The sequence below is a fragment of the Onychomys torridus genome, chromosome 10, assembly GCF_903995425.1.
Source record: "Onychomys torridus chromosome 10, mOncTor1.1, whole genome shotgun sequence".
NCBI lineage: Eukaryota > Metazoa > Chordata > Mammalia > Rodentia > Cricetidae > Onychomys > Onychomys torridus.
The window spans coordinates 26,682,558-26,709,161 of record NC_050452.1 but is presented as its reverse complement, the minus strand read 5'-3'; the positions used below and the strand labels follow the sequence as shown (position 1 = coordinate 26,709,161).

Sequence of the window (26,604 nt, the reverse complement as noted above, 5' to 3'; positions counted from 1 at the left end):
GAAACCTGTCAAGAAGGGAAACAAGAGTAACTGAGGATGTGGCTCAGTGGTAGAGCACTTGAGCATAAAGGTCCTGAGTTTGATCCCCAGACCACAAAATTCCCCCAGGGTTTTGGAGACCATTTTGGGCTACCTGGAGAGACCCTGTCTCAAACAAACAACTCACTCAGACACATTATAGTTAAAAGTGGCAATGATCCTACTCTTCAGAGGAAGGCTGGAGGACTAAATGGCCGGGCATCTTTTACCCAAAACTATACAGGTGGCAACTATACAGAGGAAAGCTGCAACTTGAACTTTGAACTTGGATCTGCTTGTCTCCAAACTCTGTGTTGTATTCTCACTTGAATGGTCCTTTTGCTGAAGTGGCCAGAGAGCCAGCTTTTCCCAGGGTGAAGGAAGTGGGCTAGCTCCTCATGCCTGTCAATTCAGCCTGACAACAGCGAGCAGGGTGGTTTCTGGCTGCCTCACACCCGTGCTTCTCTTCACATCCGGGAATGTCCACTTAGTGACGGCTGGGTGTTGGAGGGAAAGTCTCAGGAGCTTGCAGTGTGGGACTGGGGTTTGCCTTTCTCATCTGCCCATTCGGCAGTCTGTACATTGGAAAGCATCACAGTGGGCATCTCCTGGGATTGTTGTGGAGGGTAAACCAAGAGCAGGCTCAGTACCCTGCTCAGCCAGAATACTAGCTGTTACCATCGGTGCCCAGGCCTTGCCCCTGTGGAACTTTGGAAGGTGTTGGGAAAACATACATTTTTTTGTTTGTTTGGCATTTTAAATATGTTTTGTTTTAGACAGGGTCTCACTACACAGCTCTGGTTGGTCTGGTACTCACTATGTAGAGCAGGCTGGCCTTGAACTTTTAGGCAGTCCTCCTGCCTCTGCTTTCTAAGTGCTAAGATTACAGATATGTGCCACCACACCATACAGGAAATACATTTCCAAAGTTTAAATTAATTTATCTATTTGTGTGTGAGGAGGTTTAAAAGGTCAGAGGACACCTTTGAGAGCTGGCTCTACATCTCCACCATGTTGGTCTTAGGGATTCAACCCAGGTCATCAGGCTTAGCAGCAACATGTTTTTCTGCTGAGCCATCTTACCAGTTCTGAAAATACATTTTGAAACAAGATTCTAAAATAATATATATAGATAAGTTAATACAAAAAATGTTGGGAAAACCCCTGGGATTAGTAGTCCATACCTATTTTCCTAGCTATTTAGGAGGCAAAGACACAAGATTGTGAGTTAAAGGCCAGCCTGGGCAACATAGCGAGTTCCTGGTTTTTGTTTGTTTGTTTTAAAGTGGGAGGAGTGCTCTGACGTGCTGTCTCTTGAACATGACAGGGCCATTGCTCTCAGGAATGCACTGCAGCTGGGTCATCTGCACAACAAGATCCAGCCACTCAACAGTCCAGCAGGGAAGGAAGGGGCTCAGAAGGCCTCACCACTAGCTGAGGAGCTTTTGACCTTCCATGGCTGCCGGAGGAGACAGCGTCCTTTTCCCTGGAGGGTGTGGCCATTGGTAGTGTCCGTCTCAGGGCGACAGCCCCACACCCCCGGGCACAAACACAGCACCAACTGGACTCAGTGAGTTATTTCGAAAACAGAGTGGGGGGGGGGGTGGCGGATCTCTGTGAGTTCGAGGCCAGCCTGGGCTACATTACAATTCCAGGCAACTTCAAAGCTACCCAGAGAAACCCCGTCTCAGAAAAAAAAAAAAAAAAAGATGAGAAAGTGGGAGGAAGGAGTTCTTGGGTGTGTAAAGGGAACATTTTGATTAGATGTGATCAGAGTTCACTATATATAGGAATAAATTAAAATATTCTAAAAAATATAAGCAACAAATAAAAGGGAGTGCCAAGCAGTGGTGGTGCACTCCTTTAATCCCAGCACTTGGGAGGCAGAGGCAGAGGCAGGTGGATCTTTGAGTTCAAGGCCAGCCTGGTCTTCAGAGTTAGTCTGAGGATAGCCAGGGCTACAGAGGAAAAACAGAGGAAAAACAATAACAAAAGAAAACTATTATATTAACTTTTTTCTCTTTCTTTCTTTCTTTTTTTTTTTTTTTTTTTTTTTTTTTTTGAGACAGCATTCCTCTGTGTAGTCCTGGCTGTCCTGGAATTCACTTTGTAGACCAGGTTGGCCTTCAACACAGAGGTCCACTTGCCTATTTTCTGAGTGCTGGGATTAAAGGCATGCACCACCATTGCCCAGCTTGTAACTCTTAACTCCTGGTGGTAACATCACAGGTTCTTATTTAATTTTTCCTGTTGCTTTCATATATTTTGTAAAATTCCTAGGTTTTCACAACCAGGAAAAGAAATCAGCAGGAAGACCAGAGCTGTTAAAGCTGAAAGGAGCGTTCTTGTCTGGGCTTCTGCAGAGAGGTCCAGGAGAAGGGGCTGCAGCCAAGAGAGAGCTTGGACTGGGGAGAGAAGCCAAGAGAAGACTTCTCTGTGTCCTCACTTCTTGTCTGTCTGCTTCTCTGGGCTTTGGAGTTCTTGGTGACAAGGTCTTCCGTCTAGTTTGTTTACTGCTGTATTCTCCAGCATCTAGAACACCCACAAAACAAAACAAAGTCTGGCGCTTAGTAGGTGCTCAATCAATACCAAGCTAATGAATAAATGAATGACCTTGACAGCTCTGCTTAGCCTGAGAGACAATGATGCTCTTCAGTTTGCTATCCAGCTGGTGAGGAGCCAAAACTGAGGTACACAGTTTCCATGGCAACTGAAGGAGGTCCAAACAGGCCAGCAGCAGGAGGCAGACTAAGGGACTGTGAGCTCTGCTTCTCTTCAAGGTGTAGCCTAGGAAGTGGGAAGGAGGCTCTGACAACAGATGTGGAGGGAAAAAGATCATCAGGGTTATCTCAGCTGTTCACTGAGCAGGCTTGTTCAGCCAGTCAATGAATGCTCAGGTAGGTCAGCTTTAAAGGACGGGAGGCTCTAGTCTGCGCCCAGGTGTGTCATCTTGGACAAGTTATGTAACCCTCTAAGCCTCAGCTTGCTCGCTCATAAGAGGGGAGGTTTGACAGGCTTTAAAATTGTCGTTGAGAAGGTCTGTGTGGTGGAGATGTGAAAGGAACTGACCATGGTGGTGTGTGCTGTAACTGCAGCACACCGGAAGCCAAGGCAGCGGGCGGCAAGCTCTAGACCAGTCTACGCTGTGTATTGAGATCCCATAAACACGCCTGGAAGCCTAAAGTTACAGAACAGATAGATGCCCGTGGGCCCAAGACATGGGCATGATGGAGAACAGGATTATGGAAAAACTCTGACTCCCACATAAGCACCGCCATGGTGACATGCATGGAAAAGCTCCGCGGTCGACACTGTATCTTCATCTGCCTCTAGCTACTTCTCCAAGGTGGGCTCCTGAGTCACTAGGCTTACTCCAGCATCAGTATTTGCAAAATGGGGCTGTGTGTCCCTTGTTTTCCTTAGAGCACTGTGTGTGAGGAACCCTGTGACCTCCACTTTGCAAGGCAAACCCTCTGGAATGCAGCTAGTTATGGCATCCAGTTTTGTTTTCTCCCCCCCCCCCCCCCCCAGACAGGGGTTCTCTGTGTAGCCCTGGCTGTCCTTGGCCCTCCTGGAACTCGCTCTGTCGACCAGGCTGGCCTCGACTTCAGAGATCCACCTGCCTCTGCCTCCCGAGTGCTGGGGTGCGCCACCACTGCCTGGCAGCATCCAGTTTTCTAAGCACAGCCTACTGAGATCTAGCGTCTGACTCATAAGAGCCACTAATGGGGTTCAGACCCCTGGCGAGGATGGCCAAAAGTTGGATTGACTCCTGACTCTACCACCACCAAGGTGGCCTTGGGGAAGTCACTCACTTTCCCACTTTCTCTGGTATAAATGGAAACATGCACATCTAACCTGGAGAGATGTAAGTACAGTGGACACAGAGTAATAAGACCCTCCTCTTTCTGCTCCCCAGCTCCCCCCGCCTGGGAAAGAATTGGGCCCTAGAACACACTAGATGGATGCTTTCTTGGAACCTTCAACAGCAAGCACAGTTGAACACAAAAGCTTCTAGTTCCCAGAATCTGCCTCCCAAATGCTGGGGACTGAGAGGTTACGGCAATAACTAGCTTGCTGTTAACACGGGATTTGGGTTTAAGAGGGCTGATCTTCCTTTAGGGTCAGGAGTTTTCCTCAAGCCTCATCCATCATTTTCTCCACTTTAGTCGGGGATGTACTGTGTGAGGAGGGTGAATTCTCAATTCTTACGAGAAATGTTGCTTTGTCCAGTGCACAGGTTACAAAACTGGCTCGCTGAAGCCAAGTAACTGGCACCAAGACACAACCAGAGAGATCAGGTCTAGGATTTGAACTAGGGTCCTCTCACAGTGCCACTGAGAAGCCTCAGTGAGCGCGTGGCTAGGCGCAAGCTAGGCGCACGTTGGTGGGAACCTCGAGCCAAGCTGAGTTTAAAGCCGAGCCCGTTCATTTGCATGCTAATACCCAGAATGCTTTTCCACACACACCGCTTCATTTAATGGAAGCGCTCAGTTTGGAACCGTGTAAAGTTTGGAATGCGTACTTCGCTCCTCTTGCAACTGTGGGAACTTCGCGCCCGTACACGTGCCTTGCCGACAGTCTCAGGCTCTGAGCCCAATGGCTCCGCGGCGGCCCCAGCAGACGAACCTCCGTGTCCAACCCTCGTCTGGTAGCATCCTCAGGCGGGCTAAGGACAAAGCGCTCAGGCCTGGCCGCAAGGTCCGTGGTCAGAGTGCCCGGCGTTTTATAGGGGGGGAGGTGCTAAGCATGCTTCTGGCTTGGGAAAGATCGAGGGCACTTCTCCATCCTCGGGTTCCCTACTTTCCCTTAAAACTACTGGGACGCACAGGGGCCGCTGATTTTGTCCATCTTGTCCATCGCCATCATTCGGTCGCTTCTCTGAGCAGGCGACTTCACGCTCCCTGGGGCACAAAGCCCAAGGAACGGTGGGTGAGGAAAACGACCTATCTCCTTAGTTATCCAGACGTGCAGGCCATTTGCCTCGGTCAGTATGAGGCGGGCAGAAGGTTCCGCCTGCGTCGGGCCGGGACCCCGCGTCCTTCTTAAGGCTGCAGAGCGGGAGGAGGTCGCAGCCGACTTCTAGGGAAATCGGCCATCAAAGGAGAGCTAGGCAGGGTGCTGATGCCCGCCCGACCTGCGGGTGCGCAAGGCAGGGTGGGGGGGCTCAGATCCGCACGCTCTGACCGCCCCTCCCGCACGCTCGCCTACACTCTGGGCGGGCAGCGGAGGGGCTGCTGTAGCTGGTTTGCTGGCTCGGCACTCGGATCGTATTGGTCGGGGTCGGGGTGGGGGGGCTGAGTCTGCAGCCCCCGGCCCCGCGGGCGGGGTGGGGAGGCGGGGGCTCAGGCTGCGCTAGCATTGGCGGAGCTGGGGAGTGGGGGGGCAGGAAGCGGGAGGGGGAGCGGAGCTGCAGGGGGGGGTGTATAAATAGGGAATGGGGGGACGTGCATCCTCCGCTGGGTGAGGGGGGGTGCTCGGCACAAAGAAAGTGGAAAGTTTGCGGCGCTAGGCGGCCCAGGCTAGGGAGCCCGGTGCGCACGTGCTGCTGGGCCAGGGCCACCGAGACCCCCCACGCCGAGCCTGCTGCTTTTTTTCTTTCTGCAAGCTGGGGGGGGGGTGTTGTTGGTATCGCCCCCTCCTTCTCCTCCCCCCAGGGGTGAAAGTGCAAGAGGAAGTGCAGCCGCTGCCATCTTTCCTCCGTTCCGAACGCACGGAGCCTGGGGCCGCAGCGCCGCCGCTCCGCCGCCACCCGTGCCTGGCCTGGGGAAGGGCCCACCCTGCCGCTGCCACCCACTCGCTTCGGCCGCCGCCTTCGCCGGGCTCCAAGACCCGGCCTACGCCACCGCCCCCGTGCGCGCCGACCGCCGCTTTCGCCTTCGCCTTTTGTTTCCTTTGCTCCGGAGCCCCCGCCCCGGCTCGCGCTTTGCAGGGGACGCAGCGCGCGCCCCCAGCGGGCCCGGGAAAAGCCTCGGAGCGCGCGCTTGCGCTTGCGCGGCGGACCCCTCCTCCTCTCTGTGCGCGCGCGCGCGCCTTTTGGCTGCGCGCCGGCGCCGCCTGGCGGGCGGGAGGGGTGGTGGCGGCCGCGTTTGCGGGAGGGGCGCACCTCTTCGCTGGTTTGCCCCCTGGAAGGTAGACCGAGAAAGGGAGGCGGGCAGGCGCAGAGTGAGTGCAGCGCCGGGTCCGGCGGGGGGTGGGGTGGCTATGTGGGGGGCAGTGCACCGCTGGGTCTAGACGTTCTGATTCGGGCAGGGGGCGTGTGCGCTGGGCGCACCTGCGAGGACTACCGAGCCCGGGGCCGCACGTGCGGGGAGTGTGACTTGTCCGCTCAGCCAGGCGTCTTGCTGCCTAGGGGAAGGGACTGGGGACCGGCGGGTGCCCGGCCCGGCTAGCGGGGAGCGGGCAGCGGCCATGGAGCGGGTCAACGACGCTTCCTGTGGCCCGTCGGGCTGCTACACCTACCAGGTGAGCAGACACAGCACGGAGATGCTGCACAACCTGAACCAGCAACGCAAAAACGGCGGGCGCTTTTGCGACGTGCTCCTACGGGTGGGCGACGAGAGCTTCCCGGCGCACCGAGCCGTACTGGCTGCCTGCAGCGAGTACTTTGAGTCTGTGTTCAGCGCCCAGTTGGGCGACGGCGGAGCTGCAGACGGGGGTCCTGCTGATGTAGGAGGCGCGGCGGCGGCTCCGGGCGGCGGAACTGGAGGCAGCCGCGAGCTGGAGATGCACACCATCAGTTCCAAAGTGTTCGGAGACATCCTGGACTTCGCTTACACGTCCCGAATTGTAGTGCGCCTAGAGAGCTTCCCTGAGCTCATGACGGCCGCCAAGTTCCTGCTGATGAGGTCGGTCATCGAGATCTGCCAGGAAGTCATCAAACAGTCCAATGTGCAGATCCTGGTGCCCCCTGCCCGGGCTGATATCATGCTCTTTCGCCCTCCTGGGACCTCTGACTTAGGCTTCCCTTTGGACATGACCAACGGGGCAGCCTTGGCAGCCAACAGTAACGGTATTGCTGGCAGCATGCAGCCCGAGGAAGAGGCTGCCAGGGCCACAGGTGCAGCTATTGCAGGCCAAGCTTCTCTGCCTGTGTTACCTGGGGTGGACCGCTTGCCCATGGTGGCTGGACCACTATCCCCCCAACTACTGACTTCTCCATTCCCCAATGTGGCATCCAGTGCTCCTCCACTGACTGGCAAGCGAGGCCGGGGACGCCCCAGGAAGGCCAATCTGCTGGACTCCATGTTTGGCTCTCCAGGGGGCTTGAGGGAAGCAGGCATCCTTCCCTGTGGCCTGTGCGGGAAGGTGTTCACTGATGCCAACCGGCTCCGGCAACATGAGGCCCAGCACGGCGTCACTAGCCTCCAGTTGGGCTATATCGATCTTCCTCCTCCAAGGCTGGGTGAGAATGGGCTACCCATCTCCGAGGACCCCGACGGCCCCAGAAAGAGGAGCCGGACCAGGAAGCAGGTGGCTTGTGAGATCTGTGGCAAGATCTTCCGTGATGTGTACCATCTCAACCGGCATAAGCTGTCCCACTCTGGGGAGAAGCCGTATTCGTGCCCGGTGTGTGGTTTGCGGTTCAAGAGAAAAGACCGCATGTCCTACCATGTGAGGTCCCATGATGGCTCAGTGGGCAAGCCGTACATCTGCCAGAGCTGTGGGAAAGGCTTCTCCAGGTGAGAATGGCCCCTCCCCCACTCTCTGTGGTGTACTATCTTAGTTAAGCCTCTTGAGACAGTTCCTGGCCAGGATATGGGGATGCGGATCTTGTGGGGGCGGAGGGTCACTGGACCTTAATAGAGTATGCCGTGTTTAGATGAAATGTTTTAAGATCCCTGCTTTTGATTTGGTGTGGCCCAGAGCTGCATCAGTCCCTTCAGGCAAGTTCTCCGGCACCAGGGCACTACTACTGTCCTCATCCTCCGGGGGCCTATGGGAAGGGGCCGGATTCCTCAGGCCAGAGCCATCGGGCCTCCCCATTCTTCTCCCCCGGTTCCCTTTGTGTTTCCGGCACCAGGCGTGGGGCCCCCTCTGGGGGCGGGAGGCTGGGCTCCTCCCTCGACTTTCCCCGCCTGAATGGCTGCGGAGGGAGGGACTGAACAAGTACGTCTAGGACTCCTTACACCCCCGAGGCCCAGATCCTCCACCACAGTTGAGTAGGCCAGCCTGCAGTGGCAGTCTCCAGCTTTGCCCCTCATGTGACCCTAGGACTGAGAGGCATAAAGCCGGCCACTCAGGGTTGTTTTGCAAATAGTAATGCTGGAATGCTGATGCACTCTGACCATAGAATCCAGTGAACCCACAGGTCCTCGTCTGTTCTCCGGGCAGAATGAAAGGCACGGGCTCTTTTTAACTTTTAGTGAGCCTTCCTGGGAACTGAGGGCTTCCTGGGAGCAGAGGGCTGTGCTTTTTTTTTTTCCCCTTCGAGTTTGAGAGTATTGAATAAAAGGCTGGTTTTAACTGGAATCCTGAGGACCTTGTGTGTGTGAGCTTAGGGACAGAGAATTCCCTCAGAGGGGCCCCAACTTCCAACCAGTCTTACCGGTCAGACAGCCCCTGCCCACCTGCTCTGACGGGCATCTGGCTTGCCAGCCCAGCTGGGGACTTAAGGCTCCATCCCCGGCCTCTGGGGACTGAATTCCATCCGGGTGGCATTCATTGGCTGCTGTGGCGGGAGAGGCTGGGGGAGGGGACTCAGAGCTTCTAAGGGGCTTTAGTCTGGACAATGAGTCCCACACCCCCCTCCCAGAAAGGCTGGGGCAAGGCATCCCCATGTCCTTCTAAAGCTGCTGCCTCAGGTCCTAAGAATCATTGAATTTCTATTGGGGGTGGGGTGGGTGGAGTGGGGTTAGCTAGATCAGAGGGAAACATTTGCTTCCCCTCCCCCCAGGGGGGGAAATGACTGAGATGCTTGGGCCCTCGGAGCCAGAGCTTGGTGGTGACTTTGTCTTTGTCTTGCTGGGGTGGAGTCCTCCCTAGGAGTGGGGGGGGGGGGACTGGCCAAGTTTGACCCATCTTTTTTGATGTCTTGTTTTTAAAGTCTGTTGATCTCTTTTTCAGGCCTGATCACTTGAACGGACATATCAAGCAGGTGCATACTTCTGAGCGACCTCACAAGTGTCAGGTAGGGATCGGGCCTGGGTATAGTTGGGTGGAAAAATGTTGCTGTTTTCCCAGCCTTGGCCATAAGCAAGCTGCTGTACTGGGCCAGCTGACTGACCACTGCTTTCCACACACCTCCCACTCTGCCTCTCCCATGTCCTCCCTCTTTCCTTTGTTCTGTACCCCAGCCCCCTCTGCTCCCCCCAGGACTGAGATCCTCTTTCTTGGTTACTTGGTTCTGGTTTCCAGCCTTTGCCTCCATTCTGTTGCTTAGCTTTCCTGTCCTGGCCTTTGCCAGCTCCTTGGCTGGTGGGTCACACTGCACAAGTGTTGTCCTGGTGGGTCTGACACCTTGCTGGGCCTGGCTGCTGGTTCCCAGCACTGTACGAACTGTAAGGATTTCAAAAGGGCTTCTGGTGGCCCAGCCAACAACCCTTCCCGTGGTTTGAGCTGAGTGGGAACTTGGGTTCCATCAGCGGAGAAAGCATGGCATTAGGTGAGGCTGGAGGTAGGTAGAGGGATGGTCCCATCTCCAACGCAAACATCATGAGCAAGGCAAGGCTTTCTCTTCCAATGTGGAGTCAGTCATGCAGGGAAGTCTGGACTGGATTTCTCCTGTCTGCTTGAATTCTATCTGGGGGCTCTGCTGGCACCTAGAAGATGAGTTTTCTTTCCTGGCCTCCGAGCATTTCTGTGTGGTGAAAAATAACACTACTGTCTTCTTGATTGTCTCCCTCTGCTATGGCAAGTACCTTCAACTGATTTCCAGACCTGTTGACAGGCAGATTCCAGGAGATTAGAGGAAGGGATGGCTGCCCACAGTAGGACAGTGCTCCAGGGACAAGAGTAAGCCTTGTTCACGGGTGCATGGCTAGGTAGCCTCGCCCAAGGATGCTGGTTCAAGACCGGCCTGCTGGGATCTGTCTTTGCCTCGATGCTTCCTGTCTCTCCATGTCTGACTCTGTTGTCACAGAGCACAGTCTGAATCCCCAGGTAGTGTGCTGAGCAGCCCCAGGCAGGACAGGAGGAGCCCAGAGGGCAGTGGGGGTGTGCCCAGTGGCCTGGGGGGGTAACCTGCACTCTCTGCCCTTTTTCCAGGTGTGGGTTGGGAGCAGCAGCGGCCTGCCGCCCCTGGAACCTCTTCCTAGCGACCTGCCATCATGGGACTTTGCCCAGCCTGCTTTGTGGAGGTCGTCCCATTCAGTTCCTGATACCGCCTTTTCCCTCTCTCTAAAAAAGTCCTTCCCAGCCATTGAAAACCTGAGCCCAGCACACTCCAGCAATGCTCTCTTCTGCCCAGCCCCACCAGGATACCTGAGGCAGGGTTGGACAACCCCAGAGGGCAGCCGGGCCTTTACTCAGTGGCCTGTAGGCTAGCCTGGGTCCTTCTGGAGAGGTGGAGGAGAGTGGTGGCTGGCCGGAGACTCCTGCTTTTGGGAGAGGCCAGCAAGATAGTTCCTGCCCACCGTTCCAGGTGTCCCCAAGATGTCCTAAAGTATTCCCCAGCTTGAAGCTCTCAATAGTGATATCAAGGAGCGCCTCTGTGAATGCCCCCATAGCCTCTGAGTTTCTTTCTGAAAACTCTTGTCTCCCTCCCCCTACTTTGACAGGTGACGACTGGGCACTCAACCTTGTCTGGCTGACTCTGGAGCTCAGCCCCAGCCCGTGTGCTTCCCTTCCCTAGGCCTCACTTTCTTCTGATTGGGGTTTCTGGCCACCCTTCTCCCCTGGGAGTCACTCCTCCTCCCCTGGGAGAAGCCTCTGGCCCGGCTTCAGCGGGGTCATTGTGCTGTACTCTTCCTCCTCGCCAGGTCCTGCTTTCATTTCCACCCAGTCAGTGACTTACGCTCATGTCTGAGGTTTTTTTTAGCTGGTCTGCTCAGAACTCAACTAACCAGTAGCTTTGTATTGTGATACTGGGTTAGGGTCTGGCAGAGCAGACAGACACTCCCTCCCCCAGGTCCCTCTGGTGTGTCCCTTAGCCCTGCAGACTCTGCTGGGAGATCAGGAGTGATGATAAAAGTTTTCATTCTAACATTTGAGGCTTTGTGTGTTTTGTCCTTGGTCTGTCATAACAACTGGCATCATTGTCCTTTGGTGTACGAGCCAGCTCCTGCCATGCCTCTGCCCTTAAGCACACACTCTCACAGACCTGACCCTGTAGCCAGAACCTTCTAAAGAGGACCCAGCAAGGTAGGATGTGCTAGCTGTCACACTCTAGGGTTGGTTAAACGTCAGGGACTGCCTGGGCCACAGAGGATAAAAGGGGCCGGTTACTCAAACTGATAGAAAAGCCTTTTGAAGGTAAGGGGCAGGGAGCCTTAGGCTTGAGTTTCCTTAACTGGTTCACATGCCCCAGCCATTGTCCTGGCCTGGAATTCAGCCAGAACTAAGAGGCTGGAGTATCTTAGCCCTCTTCCATTGCTTCTGGTGACCCCATATCTGAGGCTGGACAGATAAGGATAAGTGGGGGTGGAGGGGTACACTAAAAACAGTGGCTACGGCCAGTGGAACTGGACTTTCATGTGTTACCCTTAGATTTTTTCCCCTGGCTTCTCAAGATGCCCCCTATTGCTTCCAGACTGTTAAGGCCTCCTAGGGTTGGGGATATGCATTAGTGTTCTTGGGGTCTCATCCTCCAGCTGCCCCACTCAGGACTGAAAGCTTTAGAAAATGTGGTGGGGTGTCTACAGCCATACCACCCTGAACGTGCCCGATCTCCTCTGATCTCGGAAGCTAAGCAGGGTCGGGCCTGGTTAGTACTTGGATGGGAGAAAATGTGGTGGGGTGAGCATTAAGCATGATAAGCTCCGTGGTAAGTGGTGATAGTATGCCTACTAATAGTAGCAGACTGTGTGAGCCTGGGCTGTGGGCACAGTAGGCACTTCAAGCCAGCAGGCAGTCATACTATGCTGTTGTCTGGCTGGCTCCCTTCTGTAGGATGGGGAGTTCGTTCTTCTGAGTCTCAGGTTCTGGGTGTCCTCTTTAAGGCCAGTCTCCCTCAGCCCATTCTCTGCTCTCCCGAATCACGTGACCAGCCCTTTTGTGTTATGTGCTGTCTGAAGTTCTGGTTGGCCCAGACTGGGACTCCAGCCACAGAGGATCAATTGAACAAGGAAACCAACAGCTACTTTAGTTTGGCTTTATAACAAGGTGCTAGCTTCGGCTGTGTCTTTATCCCAGCTGGAGATTGGCATTCCTAATTATGTTTGCTTGGCGTGAAGTTAGCGTTATTCCTTGAGAGGTAATCAGTGAAAGATGGGGTAGGGAAGCCAGCTGCATCTGCGATTTTAATTTTGCTTAGTTAATCCCCAAATATTTAATCCATTTGGGGATAATCTAGGGTTGGCTGTCCATTATCTTGGGTACCAAAGTATGACAGGGCAAAGCCTTTAAAGGAGAGATTACAAATGGTTGTCAAGAGGAACAAGGTATCTTTCCTGCTTCAGGCTTCCTCTCTCTGGAAGAAGGAAGGCAATCCTGAATACTTTCATCTGGTTCATGGTAGCTCCTTTGAGTTCTGAGGCTTAAAACTTTCTCAATAGTTGAGGTGGCACACACCTTTAATCCCAGTGTTTGGGAGGGAGACAGGTGGTCTACAGAGTTACAGGACAGCCAGGGCTACATGGTGAGGCCTTGTTTGAAAAAACAAAACTAAGCACCCCCACTCACAGCTGCAGGGGATCTTTAGCAGAGCTAGCTAGCTCCTGTCCCTGGATGATGAACATGTTTACCCCGCTCCCCTAGAGGCGTGGTTTACAGGTCGCTAGGCTGGGTGGCAGTCTGAATTCCCCCTCACTGTGGCCTGTCACTGGGCCATGATGATATCCCTAGGTTGGGTCCTCCTGTGACTGAAACTGAATATCCAAGATGCTTTCTGGGTTGCCCAAGTGCTGGAGTTTGCCTGCATACCCTTGCCCCAGGACAGAACTGGAGACCAATACATAGGGTCAATGTCAACACCTTTCTTTCATAGGATGCACATGTATTGGCTTCAGAAGTGGTAAGACTTGAGGCCAGTTCTCAACCTGGCTGTCCTGCATCCTCACAGGGCATCTGTCTGCCCAGCTATGAATTGGTTGAGATTAAAAAGACCTCTAGCTGGAAGATGGCTTGGAGACTGGTCTGGTGGGGATGTCTAGATTGCTCCTTTCTCTACTACTTGAGTCTTGGGCAAGGTCACTATCTGTTAACTTCCTCATTCATCAAAGAATTAAACAGAAAAACACAAAAGCAAATGTCATAGGGTGAACTGTTTAAGTTAGTAGTGTTTACTTGTGATGACAGAGGAACAGGAGGCTTGTGTTGGTACAGGTGTCTGGGGTTGAGGAGGGAAATGGTGGTGTCTTCTACCTCCATGGCATTGCCATCAGCTTCATGCTTTGACTATAGAGTAAGGAGATACACGTGTCTATGTGGTGACAGTGTTCAGACACTTACCTTGAGATTTCAGGTCCACTTCTAAACAGGAAATAGAGGGAGCTCCATTCTGGCAAGTTAATGGGGTGGCACCTCGCCAGTGGATTAATAGCTGCACCCTCAAATGGGAAGCTGCTTTCTCTTACAGTCCTAAAGCAGAGAACACACACAGGGAAAAGAAATTTAAGTTCAAATTGACTTTAGCTCCTGAGGCATCTCCATGGAACCAAAATAGCTTGAAAGCCACTGGATCCACCTCTTTTCAAGGCTTTGTGATATTCTGTGTTCCCCAAGGCACCGGCACCTCAGCCTTTGCGTGCCCCGACAGAGGAAGGGATGCTGGGGAGAGATAATTCTAGGGAGCTAGACCCTCATTTGTAGGGTGTGGGTTCTGACCGTTACTTCACAGCTATAGGGCCTGGCTGCGAGTCTTGCTGGGTTGTGCCTGTCAGTGGGTGCACACTCCTAGAGTGTGCAGGGGTAACAGCCTGCCTTGGGGGTCTGCTGTATGATGAACTGCATAAGACAAACTATCAATGTGAGCTCAGGGCCTGCTCAGTCAGTGCTGCAGGCTGCTGTCACTGTCCCTGCCGCCATTCCCCAACATAACAGTGCACAAATGCTCCTAATGTCTGCAGCCCGCTTTCGCCATTCTCCATTAGCAGAACTGACTCTCATTCATTTTATAAGCTGTTTTTTAATCCATATTACAAGAATATTATGAAGTGTTATCTTTGTGCTTTGTCTTGCCTTTCCATTTCCCCGTGGCCAAGACAACTGTCATATTCGAATGAAACAAATGCACTGGATTCTTTGTAGAAAGCAATAAGGGGAAACCCGGGCACGGGGGCAGGAAGACTGGTTTGTATGCTGTAACTGGCTTATTACAGCCAGTGCTCCTCCCGTCAGTGCTCTGTGGTTAAGAATGAACAGATGTGGAGGTGGACACCTGTGATCCCAGCACTTTGCAGAAGGATGAGCAGGTCAAGGTCAAGTTCAGCTTCATAGAGTTTGAGGTTAGCCTGAGTTGCATGAGACCCTGTCTCAAAAAATCAAGGGGGTGGGGAGAAAAAAAATGAACAAATACTTAACTCTTCACTCAGTAGAGGAGCATAGGACTTAGCTGGCCATGTTCTGATCTTGTCTGTGGTAAAGAACTCATAATTCCAACTCATATATCCCATGTAACAGCATTGTGGGAAGGAAGGACAGCCACTGCCACTTGGCATTGTTAGTAGGGCCTTAGCTGAACCATCCAGCTTTCTAAAAGGGACTGATTTCACAAGATTACCAGAAACAGGGCTTTGCTTCCTGGTGTACTCGGTCAAGCGCGAGACATTGGTGGTTTTCATCCTGCTCTCCTTTCTCTACTCAGACCTGCAATGCCTCTTTTGCTACTCGAGACCGCCTGCGCTCCCACCTGGCCTGTCACGAAGACAAGGTACCCTGCCAGGTGTGTGGGAAGTACCTGCGAGCAGCGTACATGGCAGACCACCTGAAGAAGCACAGTGAGGGGCCCAGCAACTTCTGCAGCATCTGTAACCGAGGTAATCCCCACTGTTTCCTCACTTCAGAGTATGGGCCTGATCTTCTGGGGAGCCCACCCTCCCCACGGAATGAGAGATGCCCTCACCCAGGCTTTGAGCACATCCCTCAGCTAGTCATTTGAAACCTCTTCCTTTCCAAGAGGCTTGGGTGCTTAAAAGGTCCCAAGAGACTTAATGATGGGAACAGAAGAAAATAGATGATCCCCAAGCTCGGGGTCAAATACACCTGTCCAAATGGCAGGAGGTGATGAATTCACAAATATACTAAACAGAGGTTGACGAGGCGTCATTAGCCTGAATGGGCTATAAAAGGGTCCTGCTAGCTCACTCACTGGCATATGAGATTCATCGGCCAGGGAAGAAGGCTGGATCTAGAGATAAGAGAGAGACAAGACTTTCTAGCGTAAATGTTTAAAAGCGATTCCAAACAGAATGTGGCCTTGATGAAGGACAAAAGTGGAAGGTGCTCTGAGCAGGGCAGTGCGCTTGAAGTTGGCTAAGGTTGGCCTATGTAGTATCTAGCCGGCAGCAGTGTGGTTTTGGAGGAAGTCCGGCGTGTCCCTGAGGCTCTGCTGGGTAGAGTTGGCTGTTGGAAGTGCTGGAGTTTGTTACAGGCAGTGTCTGTGCTGAAGGAGTTGGGGCGAGTGAGGCTGCTTCTTGGGTCTCCTTCTATGCTTGCTTTGACCAGATGGGCATGTTGCTTCTTGCTTCCGGGGGCACTCCGTGTCACCGTTTTTATAAGTCTAGTGTGGGAATCAGGACACACAGAGTTTAGTTCTGGCCCCTTGGTATGCAGCTTTGGGCTCTCCTTGCCTTGCTTCTTCTCTCTTTACAAAGTGATGAAGAACCTTCCCCTTTCCATCTCATGAAGTTGCTGTGAGGACCCCAGAGAAGGTAGCTGAGAGTTCTCGGAACCCACAAGGGGTTGCACTTCGGGCTGCTCCTCCTTACACTGTGAAATGGAAAAATGGTGTGATGCTGCTTCCTGATAGTGTGCTTTGGACAAGGCACAAGGCCTCTGCAGGGTGCTGTCTCTGAGTGTTCCAAAGTTGTTGATGGAGACACTCTGCTGGGTAGTTTTCTTGGAGTCACGGAGCCAGGTGCCTTCCAGAGACTACATACACCCTCACATGTGCCTTGATGGTCACCTGGTATTGATGCCTGTTCCATTGGGAACCTGTTGTGAATACTTCAGCTGCTTCTTGATTCCCTCTCGGAGCAAGCAGTGGGGTGGTGAGGGCAGGTGTCTTAGAAAGACTCCAGTCTTAGAAAGCTGTTTTTTTGCCTTGTTTCATCCTAACCTGGCTTTCAGAGAATACCTCCAAATAACTCTACACTTGCCAAAATGCACCATCAGCAGGACTTTGTCAGGTTTCCTGTGAAGTAACCAATCCTGGAACTGGCTCATTTGGCAGAGCTGAGAACTGCTGAAAGTGGTGAAGGATATTAATAATAAAACTGCAAGTCCAGCCCAGATGACAGAAGAGGGCAAGGACGGGCCAGGGCCATGAGCAGAGCAGCCCAGGTGAAGGCAGCTGCGAAGTTAACCCATTAGGATACAACTTTCCTCAAGAGCTGCAAGAGGACTTCAACACCAGCTACAAGCCCTGTGGCTCGGGTGTGGAATGCAGGAGAGCAAACCCAGAGCCCACCAAGACGGTGGCCACAGGCTAGCGAGCAGTCTACATGCCCCTCCAGGTCTAGCCCATGCTGGGTACTCCGAAGAGGAAGCAGCTGCGGCCATTCTCGGGACAGGGGAAGCTGGCCGCTGCCTCTGGACGGCCAGACAGGGACAGCAGCACACAGACATCAACAAACAAGAAGGTGGAAGAGGATGAGGGGACCCTGTGTGTTCCTTTGCCCCGGGCCGCCAAGGCTACCGATTAGATAAGCGAATGTTCGTAGAGCTGGGGTTGTGATTTGGTGGTAGAGCACCTGCCTGGCATGTCAAGGCTTTGTGTTCAGTCCCAGGCACTGCAGAATAGTCTCAGGTAAGGTTGAATCAGGTGAACTTACAGGTATCTTCTGAAATCTTTATAATACTTTGTTACTTTTTTTGGAATATTTTTAAATTTGTGTGTGTGTGTGTGTGTGTGTGTGTGTGTGTGTGTGTGTCCAAGTGAATGCAGCAGCCCAGGGAGTGAATTGCATCCCCTAGAACTGGAGTTATAGGTAGTTGTGAGCCATGATGTAGGTGCTAGGAACTAAAATTGGGTGCTGTTACAGAGGAGTGCTTTTAACCCCTGAGCCATCTTTCAGCCTTGCCCTGAAGCCCAGGCTGGCTTCAGACTTGCACTATTGCTTGTAATTTTTTGCATTTGAGAGACTGAGGCAAGAGGACAGCTCAAATTCCAAGCCAGCCAATGCTACACAGTGACATCTTGTGACTTATTCCTGTGGTACTTACAAGGCTAAGGCAGGAGTATTCTCATGAACTCAAGGCTAGCCTGGGCTAAATAGCAATTACTAGGCCAGCCAAGACCTTCTATCATAAAACAGAACAAACAACAACAACAACAAAAACCACACACACAAGGGAGGCTGGAGAGATGGCTCAGCAGTTAAGAGCATGAGCTGCTCTTCCAGAGGACCCAGGTTCAATTCCCAGCACCCACGTGGCAGCTCATAGCCATCTGTAACTCCTGTTTAGGGGATCCGATGCACTCATACAGACATACCTGCAGGCAAAACACCAATATATAAAAAATAAGAATAAGTAAATAAATTTTAAAAAGACACATACAATGGAGGCAAGGTGTGGTGGCACACACCTTTGATCCCAGCACTTGGGAGGTAGAGGCAGGCAGATCTCTTGAGTTCAAGGCCAGCCTGGTCTATAAAGTGAGTTCCAAGACAGCCAGGGCTACACCGAGAAACACTGTCTCGAAAACCAAAGAAAAACAAGCAAGCACACATAAAGGAAGCTTCTTCCTGTCAGATGAACACATGGGTAACAAGGTAGCACTGTGCTATTCTCCCGCACTGGTAGTCTTAATGCACCATTAGATTTGGCCCCTCCAGGGTTTGGACACAGAAAAAGCAGTCCCCCGTCTCTGCATGGACACGAGCATGAGTGTGAATTATAGGGCCACAAGCAAGAAAATACAACTGAAGCACAGCAGCCTTTTGCCATTGACAAACTCCTCGTTTCTGGAGAGGGAGAGGCTCGCTGGCAGGGGTCACAGTGCACAATGCTTCCATCGTGGAGGCCCCACATCAAGCTGCCTCTTTGGCGCTTGGTCCATCAGTGAGTAGGTGGGTGAGCTTAGAATTTCAGCTAAATACATCTGGCCTCAAAGATACTCTGCTCAGAAACTCAGCTTTTTCATCCCAACACTTGACTTGCTGAGTTGCTGTGTTTCAGTTCTGGGTTTGAAGTGGCGACTGTGGATCTGTTCTTGCCGCTTTTCAAGTAAGTCTGCATAGACAATACCATCTGCCACCGGGGAAGTGAGAGGATCCAGCCACATAGTCCTCAGAATGGTTTTGGGGAACATGCAGGCTGTTTTTATTGAGTATCTGCTGTATTTTCTTGGTAGATAGCTCTCCCTACCCGGAGTGACTATAATAACTCCTGGTGCTTTTTCCCATCCACTTTCATTGTAGGGGGCCTGTTCTGGCATGCCATGAAGAAGTTTCATTCTACCAAAGAAAAATTCTCTTGTGAAGTGGCAGCATCATATCATCAGAAAGTTCTGATGTCTTGTGCTGGATTGTGGGGCCACTGTGTCCTGTGTGGCATGTGTTTAGGGGGCTCTACAATGCCAACTGGAGGGTCAGAGCTAAAAGCCTTCCCCTCTTCCCTTTAGCCTTGCCCACCCATTGCTGACTGTAGTCTGCTTCTTAGGAATGTCTGTCCTCCAGTGTCTGGCCCCAAGCCAAGCACTTAAGTACAGCCCAAGATCGCTCCCCAGGCAGGCTAGACAACTAGGCCTTAAGTACAGGCCAGTCTTTGAAGTAACTATGTTAAGAAAGGCAATATTCTCCTGATCACACATTTCCCTGAAGACCACCACCTGCTATCCTCAGGAGGTTTTGCTAAAGAAAGTTCCCACAGGCCAGTCCTCTGTCTCCTGCAGCCCTTTCTAACACATTATCACACAGTTGTGGTAATAATGAACCCTACTGCACAAGTCCGAAGAACTTTTTTGTTGTTTTGAAGCTGAAGGGCAATTTTATTAGAGTTTGAAAAAAAAAAATATCAGGGTATATTAGAGTTCTCTAGAGAAACAGAACTGATAAAATGGAAAATATATATAAAATATATATGAAAAGGTGATTTATTAGAGTGGCTTGCAGGCTGTGGTCCAGCTATTCCAACAGTGGCTTTCTACCAATGGAAGGTCTGAGAATCCATTAGTTGTTCAGTCTATGAGGCTGGATTTCTCAGCTGGTCAATGTAGGAGGGAATCCCAAAGAAGTAGGCTCTAATGCCAGTGAAGGAATGGACTTGCCATTGAGACTGCAAGCAAGCAGGCAAAGAGAGCAAGCTTCCTCGTTCCATGTCCTTTATGTAGACTGACAGCAGAAGGCCCAGATTAAAGGTGGGTCTCACCCATCTCAGGAGATCCAGACGAAAAGTGGGTTCACTTCAAATGATTTAATTTAAAAAGTCCCTCCCAGGTGTACCCAGCTGCTTGGGTTTTAGTTAATTCCAGGTGTAGTTAAGCTGACAACCAAGAATAGCCATCCCATAGGGAGAAAAGTGGTATATCTCAGCAGTTGCTGGGAGAAGGGAGATGGGAAAGAGGAGAGAAGCCTTTTAAATTAATAATATGACATGCATGAGAATTACTTTATCACACTAAGTCTGTTATTTATTCATCGGTAAAATGGGTATAATAATAATTTAAAATGGGTAGAGTATTTGGGGAACTCTATTGACAACTTCATGTAAAGTGTTGGGACCTGGCACACTATCAGCATTTAAAAGTGAACCTTTGGCAGTGAGGTGGTGGTGCACGCCTTTGATCCCAGCACTGGGAGGCAGAGGCAGGCGGATCTCTTGAGTTTGAGGCCAGCCTGGTCTACAGAGCAAGTTCCATGACAGCTGGGGCTACACAGAGAAACCCTGTCTCAAACAAACAAACAAAAAAGTGAACCTTTGTTACAGTTCAAGTAGTGTTCAAAATGTGGCTAGCTGGACATGGTTGCTCTTCCTTTAATCTCAGCATTTGGGAAGCTGATGCAGGAGGATGCCACAGATTTCAGAAAAGTCTAGGCCACAGAGTTAGACTATATAATTAAAAAAACAAACAAAAAAACAAAACCCAAAAACAAGCAAATGGATGAATGAATGCATGCTGTAGCAATTCACACTTTTTAAAATCAAGTTCTGTGCAGAAATCACACAGTACATTTTCCGCCTCTGACCCTTTAGCAGAGGGATCTCACTGTGATCCTGTAACTAATTTTAAAAGGGAACAAAGGTAGGCAAGATAAATCAGCGGGTAAAAGTACTTGTCACCAATTCTGAAGACCTGAGTTCAATGCCTGAGAAATAATAGGAGAGAACCAACTTTTACAGGTTGTCTTCTGACCTCCACCCCTACCCCCAAGTAAATAAATAAATGTAGCCTGTGGTGGTGGCACATACCTTTAATCCAAGCACTTGGGAGGCAGAGGCAGGTAGATCTCTGAGGCTAGCCTGGTCTACAGATTAAGTTCCAAGACAGCCAGGGCGACACAGAGAAACCACGTCTTGGAAAACCAAAAAAACATAAATAAATAAATGTAATAAAACAAACTTAAATGGAAGCAGAAGTACCTGAGGAATGTGCTGGCCAGATCTGGATTAAAGGAATGAAATCAGGGCTCTGACACTAAGTGATCATTATACTAAAAGGCTTTGGTTCCTGCTAAAGGTCTTTTCTGATACTTGACTATGGTGGGATTTGATGGCACACTTCTTTCCTGTGAAAGTCAAGTCAGTCATTTTATTGGCCTGCCTGATTCTGTGGTGTCATTCTTGCAAGGCCTTGTGACATTTGTGGAAATTGGCCCAAGATCTGTTCTTCGAGCTTGAGATGCTCGTGCCTTAAACTAACCGAAGCGTGAGGAGGAAAGTGAAGCCGCTCTAAGGCGGTCAGAGCTCATCCTGAGAGAGCCTGATGGGTGCTCAGAACCACACCAAGAAGACCAGCATGGATAAAGGACGACCATGATGCCACGTTGTGCAACTCCCTGTCTCTGTTCTTCAGAAGTTGCAACCAGTCCTTAAGTCATTGTTCTGAAGGTGGAAGAGTTAAGATAGAGCATGCTCCAACAGGTAGAAGAAAGGGGACCCCCTGGAAGCTTCCTTGGGGTTTCCCTGTAAGTGATAAGCAGGCTTCTGCTGGCTGGAGCCCCAGATGCTTACCTGACCACATTTCTAGCCATGGTCTCTGCAGCTGACATGGGCCTTTGTGACATCACTCAAACCGCCTGGTACTGAGGCACCAAGCAAGCCAAGGTGGCTGGCCTGGGCCCTTCAATGTAGCCTTTACAGAGAAGCTGACTCATGGACAGTGGCACTCTCCATCCTGACCTCATGGCCTGATGTGATTGCAGATGTTTTTGAGCCAAGGAGAGAACCCCTTCCAGGTGCAGCTGACCAGGGAATGCTAGCCAGAGCTGCCAAAGAAAAGGCATGGGGAGCAGAGAGATATCTCTTGCTGGCTGTGGGATCTCATCTCCTTTTGTCTTGTTTAGGTTTCTCCTCTGCCTCCTACTTAAAGGTCCATGTTAAAACCCACCACGGTGTTCCCCTTCCCCAGGTCTCCAGGCACCAGGAACCCATCCTGAATGGGGGAGCAGCGTTCCACTGCGCCAGGACCTATGGCAACAAAGGCAAGCGACCCCTTGCTCTGCACTTTGCTTCTCTGCGCAGACTGTGTTGTGAGGGCGCTGGGCCGGGTGGTGGGGAGGCAAGAATCGCAGTGCTCTCCAGGACAAAGTTAATCATGGGTATCTCACTCCCGGAACAGTGAGTGAGGCTTTAGGGTGCTGCTGATCCAGCCTGCCTCTTCTTCCCCAGCCTTCCTTCCTTCCTCTTGGCTAGCCCCCATTGTCTGGAGCCCTGCAGGGTTGCCCTAGGGCCTGAAGAGGAACACTGCATGAAGAGTTACTCTGGGTCTGTGCACCGCCTGTTGCCCTGTAGGATGGATCTGTGGCTGAATGCTTTCTCCTTGGTTGATACTATGGGTGGGTGGGAGCCAATGGCTGGCTTCTTCCGTGGTATTGGTGGTTGGTTGCCACAAGTGGTCCTTGCCAAAGAGCCTCTGGCTGCATTTGTGAGCTGCATGGCAGTAAAGGAGCTCCGTGACTGCTTCTGATTTGGAGTTGGTTTGTGTGATCAGAGTTTCCAGGCTCACTGTTAACTTGTCGGTTCTCGTTGTTTGGGGGTGTGTCACGTGGCTGCTCTTGTTGCCTTTTCGCCAGGGGCATGGCAGATGGTAGAGATGGCATGCTCCATGCTCCCATCACAGACCTCCCATCCTGGCATGGCTCTCTGGACCCAGGCAGGAAGCTGCTAGTTGGCAGCAGACCCCAGTGTGGGCAGAGCAGGGCAGTAAGGGCCACTTCTTGGCGTAGATGGGGCTAGCCAGCTGACAAAAGTTGTCCAGAGTTGCTGTTCTTCTGTGCACTTCGGCTGTATGGCCCTGGAAGGGTCTTGCAGAAATGGAAAGGTGGTGGTATAAGCCTTGTGTAAGGGCTAGGTTGCTATCTGAGCCATCAGTAAGATCTAGCGGAGTAGAGGATCTCATGGTTCTAGCGTTGTCTGCTTGTGAAGGGAGCCACTGGTCTAGCGCAGGGGACAAGCCACCGTCACATCTGCTCATCGTAATCAGATTCACTCCAGAGGCACCTCCGGAAGCACCTAGGAATTGGGGGACTCTGGGTCACTCTGAGAAGTAGGAGGGGTCCCCTTTAGCAGGCTGAGATGATGACTCTAAACTCACATCTGCATGAAGAGTTTACCGTGAGAGAGGCTGGTGGCCCCGGTCACTGTCCTCTTGCCCCCATAGGCTTTCTAGGCTCCAAACAGACCAGCCAAACCTCCATGGGTTCTGCCAGGTTAGTTAATGGCCAAAACTGGTCCTCCAGAGCCTGTGAGCTGGCCTCTCATGGCCCCTCCAGGAGGGGACAGCTCCAGTGCCTGGCCTCATCTCTTCCCTGTTTTGTTTTTTCATAGAAGGCCAGAAATGCTCACATCAGGATCTGATTGAGAGCTCTGATTCCTATGGTGACCTCTCAGACGCCAGTGACCTGAAGACACCAGAGAAACAGAGTGCCAACGGCTCTTTCTCCTGCGACATGGCAGTCCCTAAAAACAAGATGGAGTCTGACGGGGAGAAGAAGTACCCATGTCCTGAATGTGGGAGCTTTTTCCGTTCTAAGTCCTACTTGAACAAACACATCCAGAAGGTGCATGTCCGGGCCCTGGGGGGCCCCTTGGGGGACCTAGGCCCTGCCCTTGGCTCACCTTTCTCTCCCCAGCAGAACATGTCTCTTCTCGAGTCCTTTGGATTTCAGATTGTTCAGTCAGCGTTTGCGTCATCTTTAGCGGATCCCGAGGTGGACCAGCAGCCCATGGGGCCTGAAGGGAAGTGAGACATGCCGTGTCCCCACAGAACAGCTGTTGGGGGCTGCTGAGAATGCTGTGAATGCGGAGGGAAGTGATGTCTTTGGGTTCTGTAGCTGAGAGATTCTTATTCATTTTTAAACCCCCCTCCCTCCCCTCCCCCCCCTCCCTGTCCATCACCTATTCCTCCCAGTGGTCTTAGAACTAGACTCTCATCTGATACTCTGCAGAAATATTTGAGAGACCTGGTGTGAGACAAGGGCAGAAACACTACGCAGGCCTCTGTGGCAGCATCAGTTCTGGTTCCTCTAGTTCTGAGTCAGAACGTCTGGTGTGCTCAGCTCTTGGTGATCCCAAACCCAACTCCAAGGCCTTCTTGGACCTTGGTGGTTTTGGTCCCTCCTCCTTCTTTCATTCCTCACCCCCCCCCTAGATCCTCAAAGAGATTACAGTTGGGTCTCTACCCTCTTATGGCCAACTATTTTTAAGGAAGCAGAAACCTCCAACATCCCATGGACCACAGGACGCGTGTCCTCTGAGAGCCCTGTGAGGTTGGCCCTGGTCTTCCTGAGCTGCTGGAAGCTAACATTTTACTGCCAGGACAAGCTCATCTACTGAGGACACCTCTACCCCAAATTCCAGTTTCTTACTTGATTTTAACCATTCAACTTGCTGTTGGGCTTTGATTCTCCAATTCTTATTGTTATTTTTAGGAGCAGTTGTAGTGAATTGCTACTGAAAGCTACCCCAGGTGACACAGCTCTTTGTAAACCGCAGTCACAAGTTAGGGTTAGGATTAAACTTTGTTTAGATGTACCATAATTAACTTGGCTAGTTGTTTGAAGTCTATGGAATAAATAGTTTTATGCAAAATTTAAAAAAAAAAAAATTCTAGTCTGATCAGGAAGAGGTCTCAGTGGTGTGGGGGCCAGGAAGGTGGAGGAGCCTCTGGTAGAGACACTGTGTACCTTGGTTGTATTACACTTGAGCAAGCCCAGGCTGACCTTGCGATGTGAAGTGATCTGATCAGACTATATTAAAAACATTAGTATGATACTCTGCCTGCTCCCCTGAGTCCAGTTTTTCAGCTGTGTTTTTGGGACCTGGACATCAGCAGTCTGTACACCCTGCCGGGGAGGGGCAGTAAGTGATTCCCAAGAATCTCATTCTCCATTGCACCGGCTCCACTGTGCCTACTGGGTAGATGTTCCCACCAAAAGACGAGTTTCCAGGACTCGTTTACTCAACCAATATTCAGTCCTTATTTTCACTGCTGTGCACCAGGTATGTTTTCAAGCTCTGTAATGAACAAAACAGCCCTTGGACTTCCTGGGAGATGGTCAACAAGCAAGCAGGTTTAAGTATGGCTTCCAGACAATTAGAACTGCAAGAGGAAGACAGCAGAGGGGACAGGTTAGTAACCGCTAGCAGAGAGGGTAGCCCAGGAAGGAGTGAGGCAAGTGTTAGGACTTGGGAGGGGACTGACTCAAGGCAGTGACCTGCTGGAACTGTGGAGGGACACGCAGGGGGAGAAACATGACCAGAGGGCTCTAATAGCGCCCCCACATGTTATCTAGCTTGTTTTCTTGTTCATTAGCGATGAATGTATGAAGAGAAGGCATTCTTAGTTCTGTGTATGTATATGCTTGTGTATGTGCCGATGTGGACATGTGGAGGCCAGAGGACAGCCTCCAGTGTTGTCCCAGAGGGGCCATCCTCCTTGGTTTTTGAGGTGCTCTCTCACTGACCTGGAGATCGACAAGTAGGCTAGTTTGGGTAGCCTGAAGGAAGGCCCCTTGTAATTCCAGTCCTGGGATTCCAAGTGCACACCACTGTGCCTGGCATTTTTTTTTTACACAGGTTCCTAAGGGTCCTCATGTTTTCAAGGCAAGCACTTTACTGACTGAGCTATCTCCCAGACCCACAAAGGAGAATTAATGGGAACAAACACCAATTGCAAGAGGGACCGACAGGCTCACACCTCAAGGATCTTGAGAAATCTCAAAATGAATAGAAATAGTCTTTGATCTCCAAACAGGAAGAAAAGAAACAATCGATGGTAAAGGAGAAAAAATAAACATGGCAGGAGGGGCAAAGCACAAAATTACTGAATTCCATGTAATAGTAATCACATTGCTATTCTGATTTAAAGGCAAAACCTTCTGGCTAGATTTTTAAAATAAGTCATCCATTTACATGAATTCTTGGGTAACTTGCTAAGCTTTGAGGACTGTAGAACAGAGTTGGCCAGGCTGACCTAGCATGCTGGAATTTTGCAGACCTGTGGCTTTGTGACCATTACAGATTTGCAGCCTGATTATTCTTGTGTTAAAGTACAGACCTGGCCTTGAGGCGAGGACTTGACGTGTTTGTCCTGAGTCCTTCTGAAGACATTCTTGGTTCTGTACCCGGCCACCCTGCCACCCTGCCACCCTGCCACCCTGGGCAAGTGGGAACTCTAGTTATAAAGAAAGTCCTGTCAGTGCCCATGGCAGGAAGTAAACAACCAAGCAAGCAGGTGCTCCTGCCTGCCCCAACTCCCTGTACCCTCCATGCCACAGACAGAACAGCTGTGTAGGACATGTAGGGTGGTGGCCTTCATGCCTGTCTGCTCCTGAGCAAATTTCCAACCTTCAATTTCCTCATCAGCAGACCACCATCACAAGCTAAGGCTCTACCTAGTCTTCAGCACAACCGTGAAACTGGTTCTGTTACTATTTACCTGCTTCCTGCAAGTGAGAAACAGGTGCAGAGGCTGGTGGGTAAGCAGCGCTCCCCCCCCCCCCCCCCCAGCTGAGGACCGAACCCAGGGCCTTGTGCTTGCTAGGCAAGGGCTCTACCACTGAGCTAAATCCCCAACCCCATGCAGGCTCTTAATACCTAGGATGATCCTTCACCAGTGATTGGGACCACATCCCAGACTTCCCTGGGCTTTACTGAAGTAAAGGT

At 51.4% G+C, this 26,604-nt stretch overlaps 1 protein-coding gene across 5 annotated transcripts; it reads left to right on the top strand.

Annotated features, from left to right (window-relative positions):
* The first annotated feature begins 5,472 nt into the window (after window positions 1-5,472).
* Patz1 (POZ/BTB and AT hook containing zinc finger 1) lies at window positions 5,473-24,714 on the top strand. 5 transcript variants are annotated; one of them, XM_036200256.1, is made up of 5 exons: window positions 5,476-7,700; window positions 9,085-9,148; window positions 14,921-15,092; window positions 21,848-21,920; window positions 23,266-24,714. In XM_036200256.1, exons 1-5 carry the CDS (start codon window positions 6,430-6,432, stop codon window positions 23,297-23,299), a joined length of 1,614 nt encoding a protein of 537 aa, XP_036056149.1. In that variant the 5' UTR covers window positions 5,476-6,429; the 3' UTR covers window positions 23,300-24,714. The 5 variants fall into 5 exon arrangements, with proteins under 5 accessions (XP_036056151.1, XP_036056150.1, XP_036056149.1 ...); XM_036200253.1 differs by having other exon boundaries at window positions 21,783-21,920; XM_036200258.1 differs by lacking the exons at window positions 21,848-21,920; window positions 23,266-24,714 and adding an exon at window positions 10,225-10,316 and having other exon boundaries at window positions 5,473-7,700; window positions 14,921-15,044.
* Window positions 24,715-26,604: the final 1,890 nt, after the last annotated feature.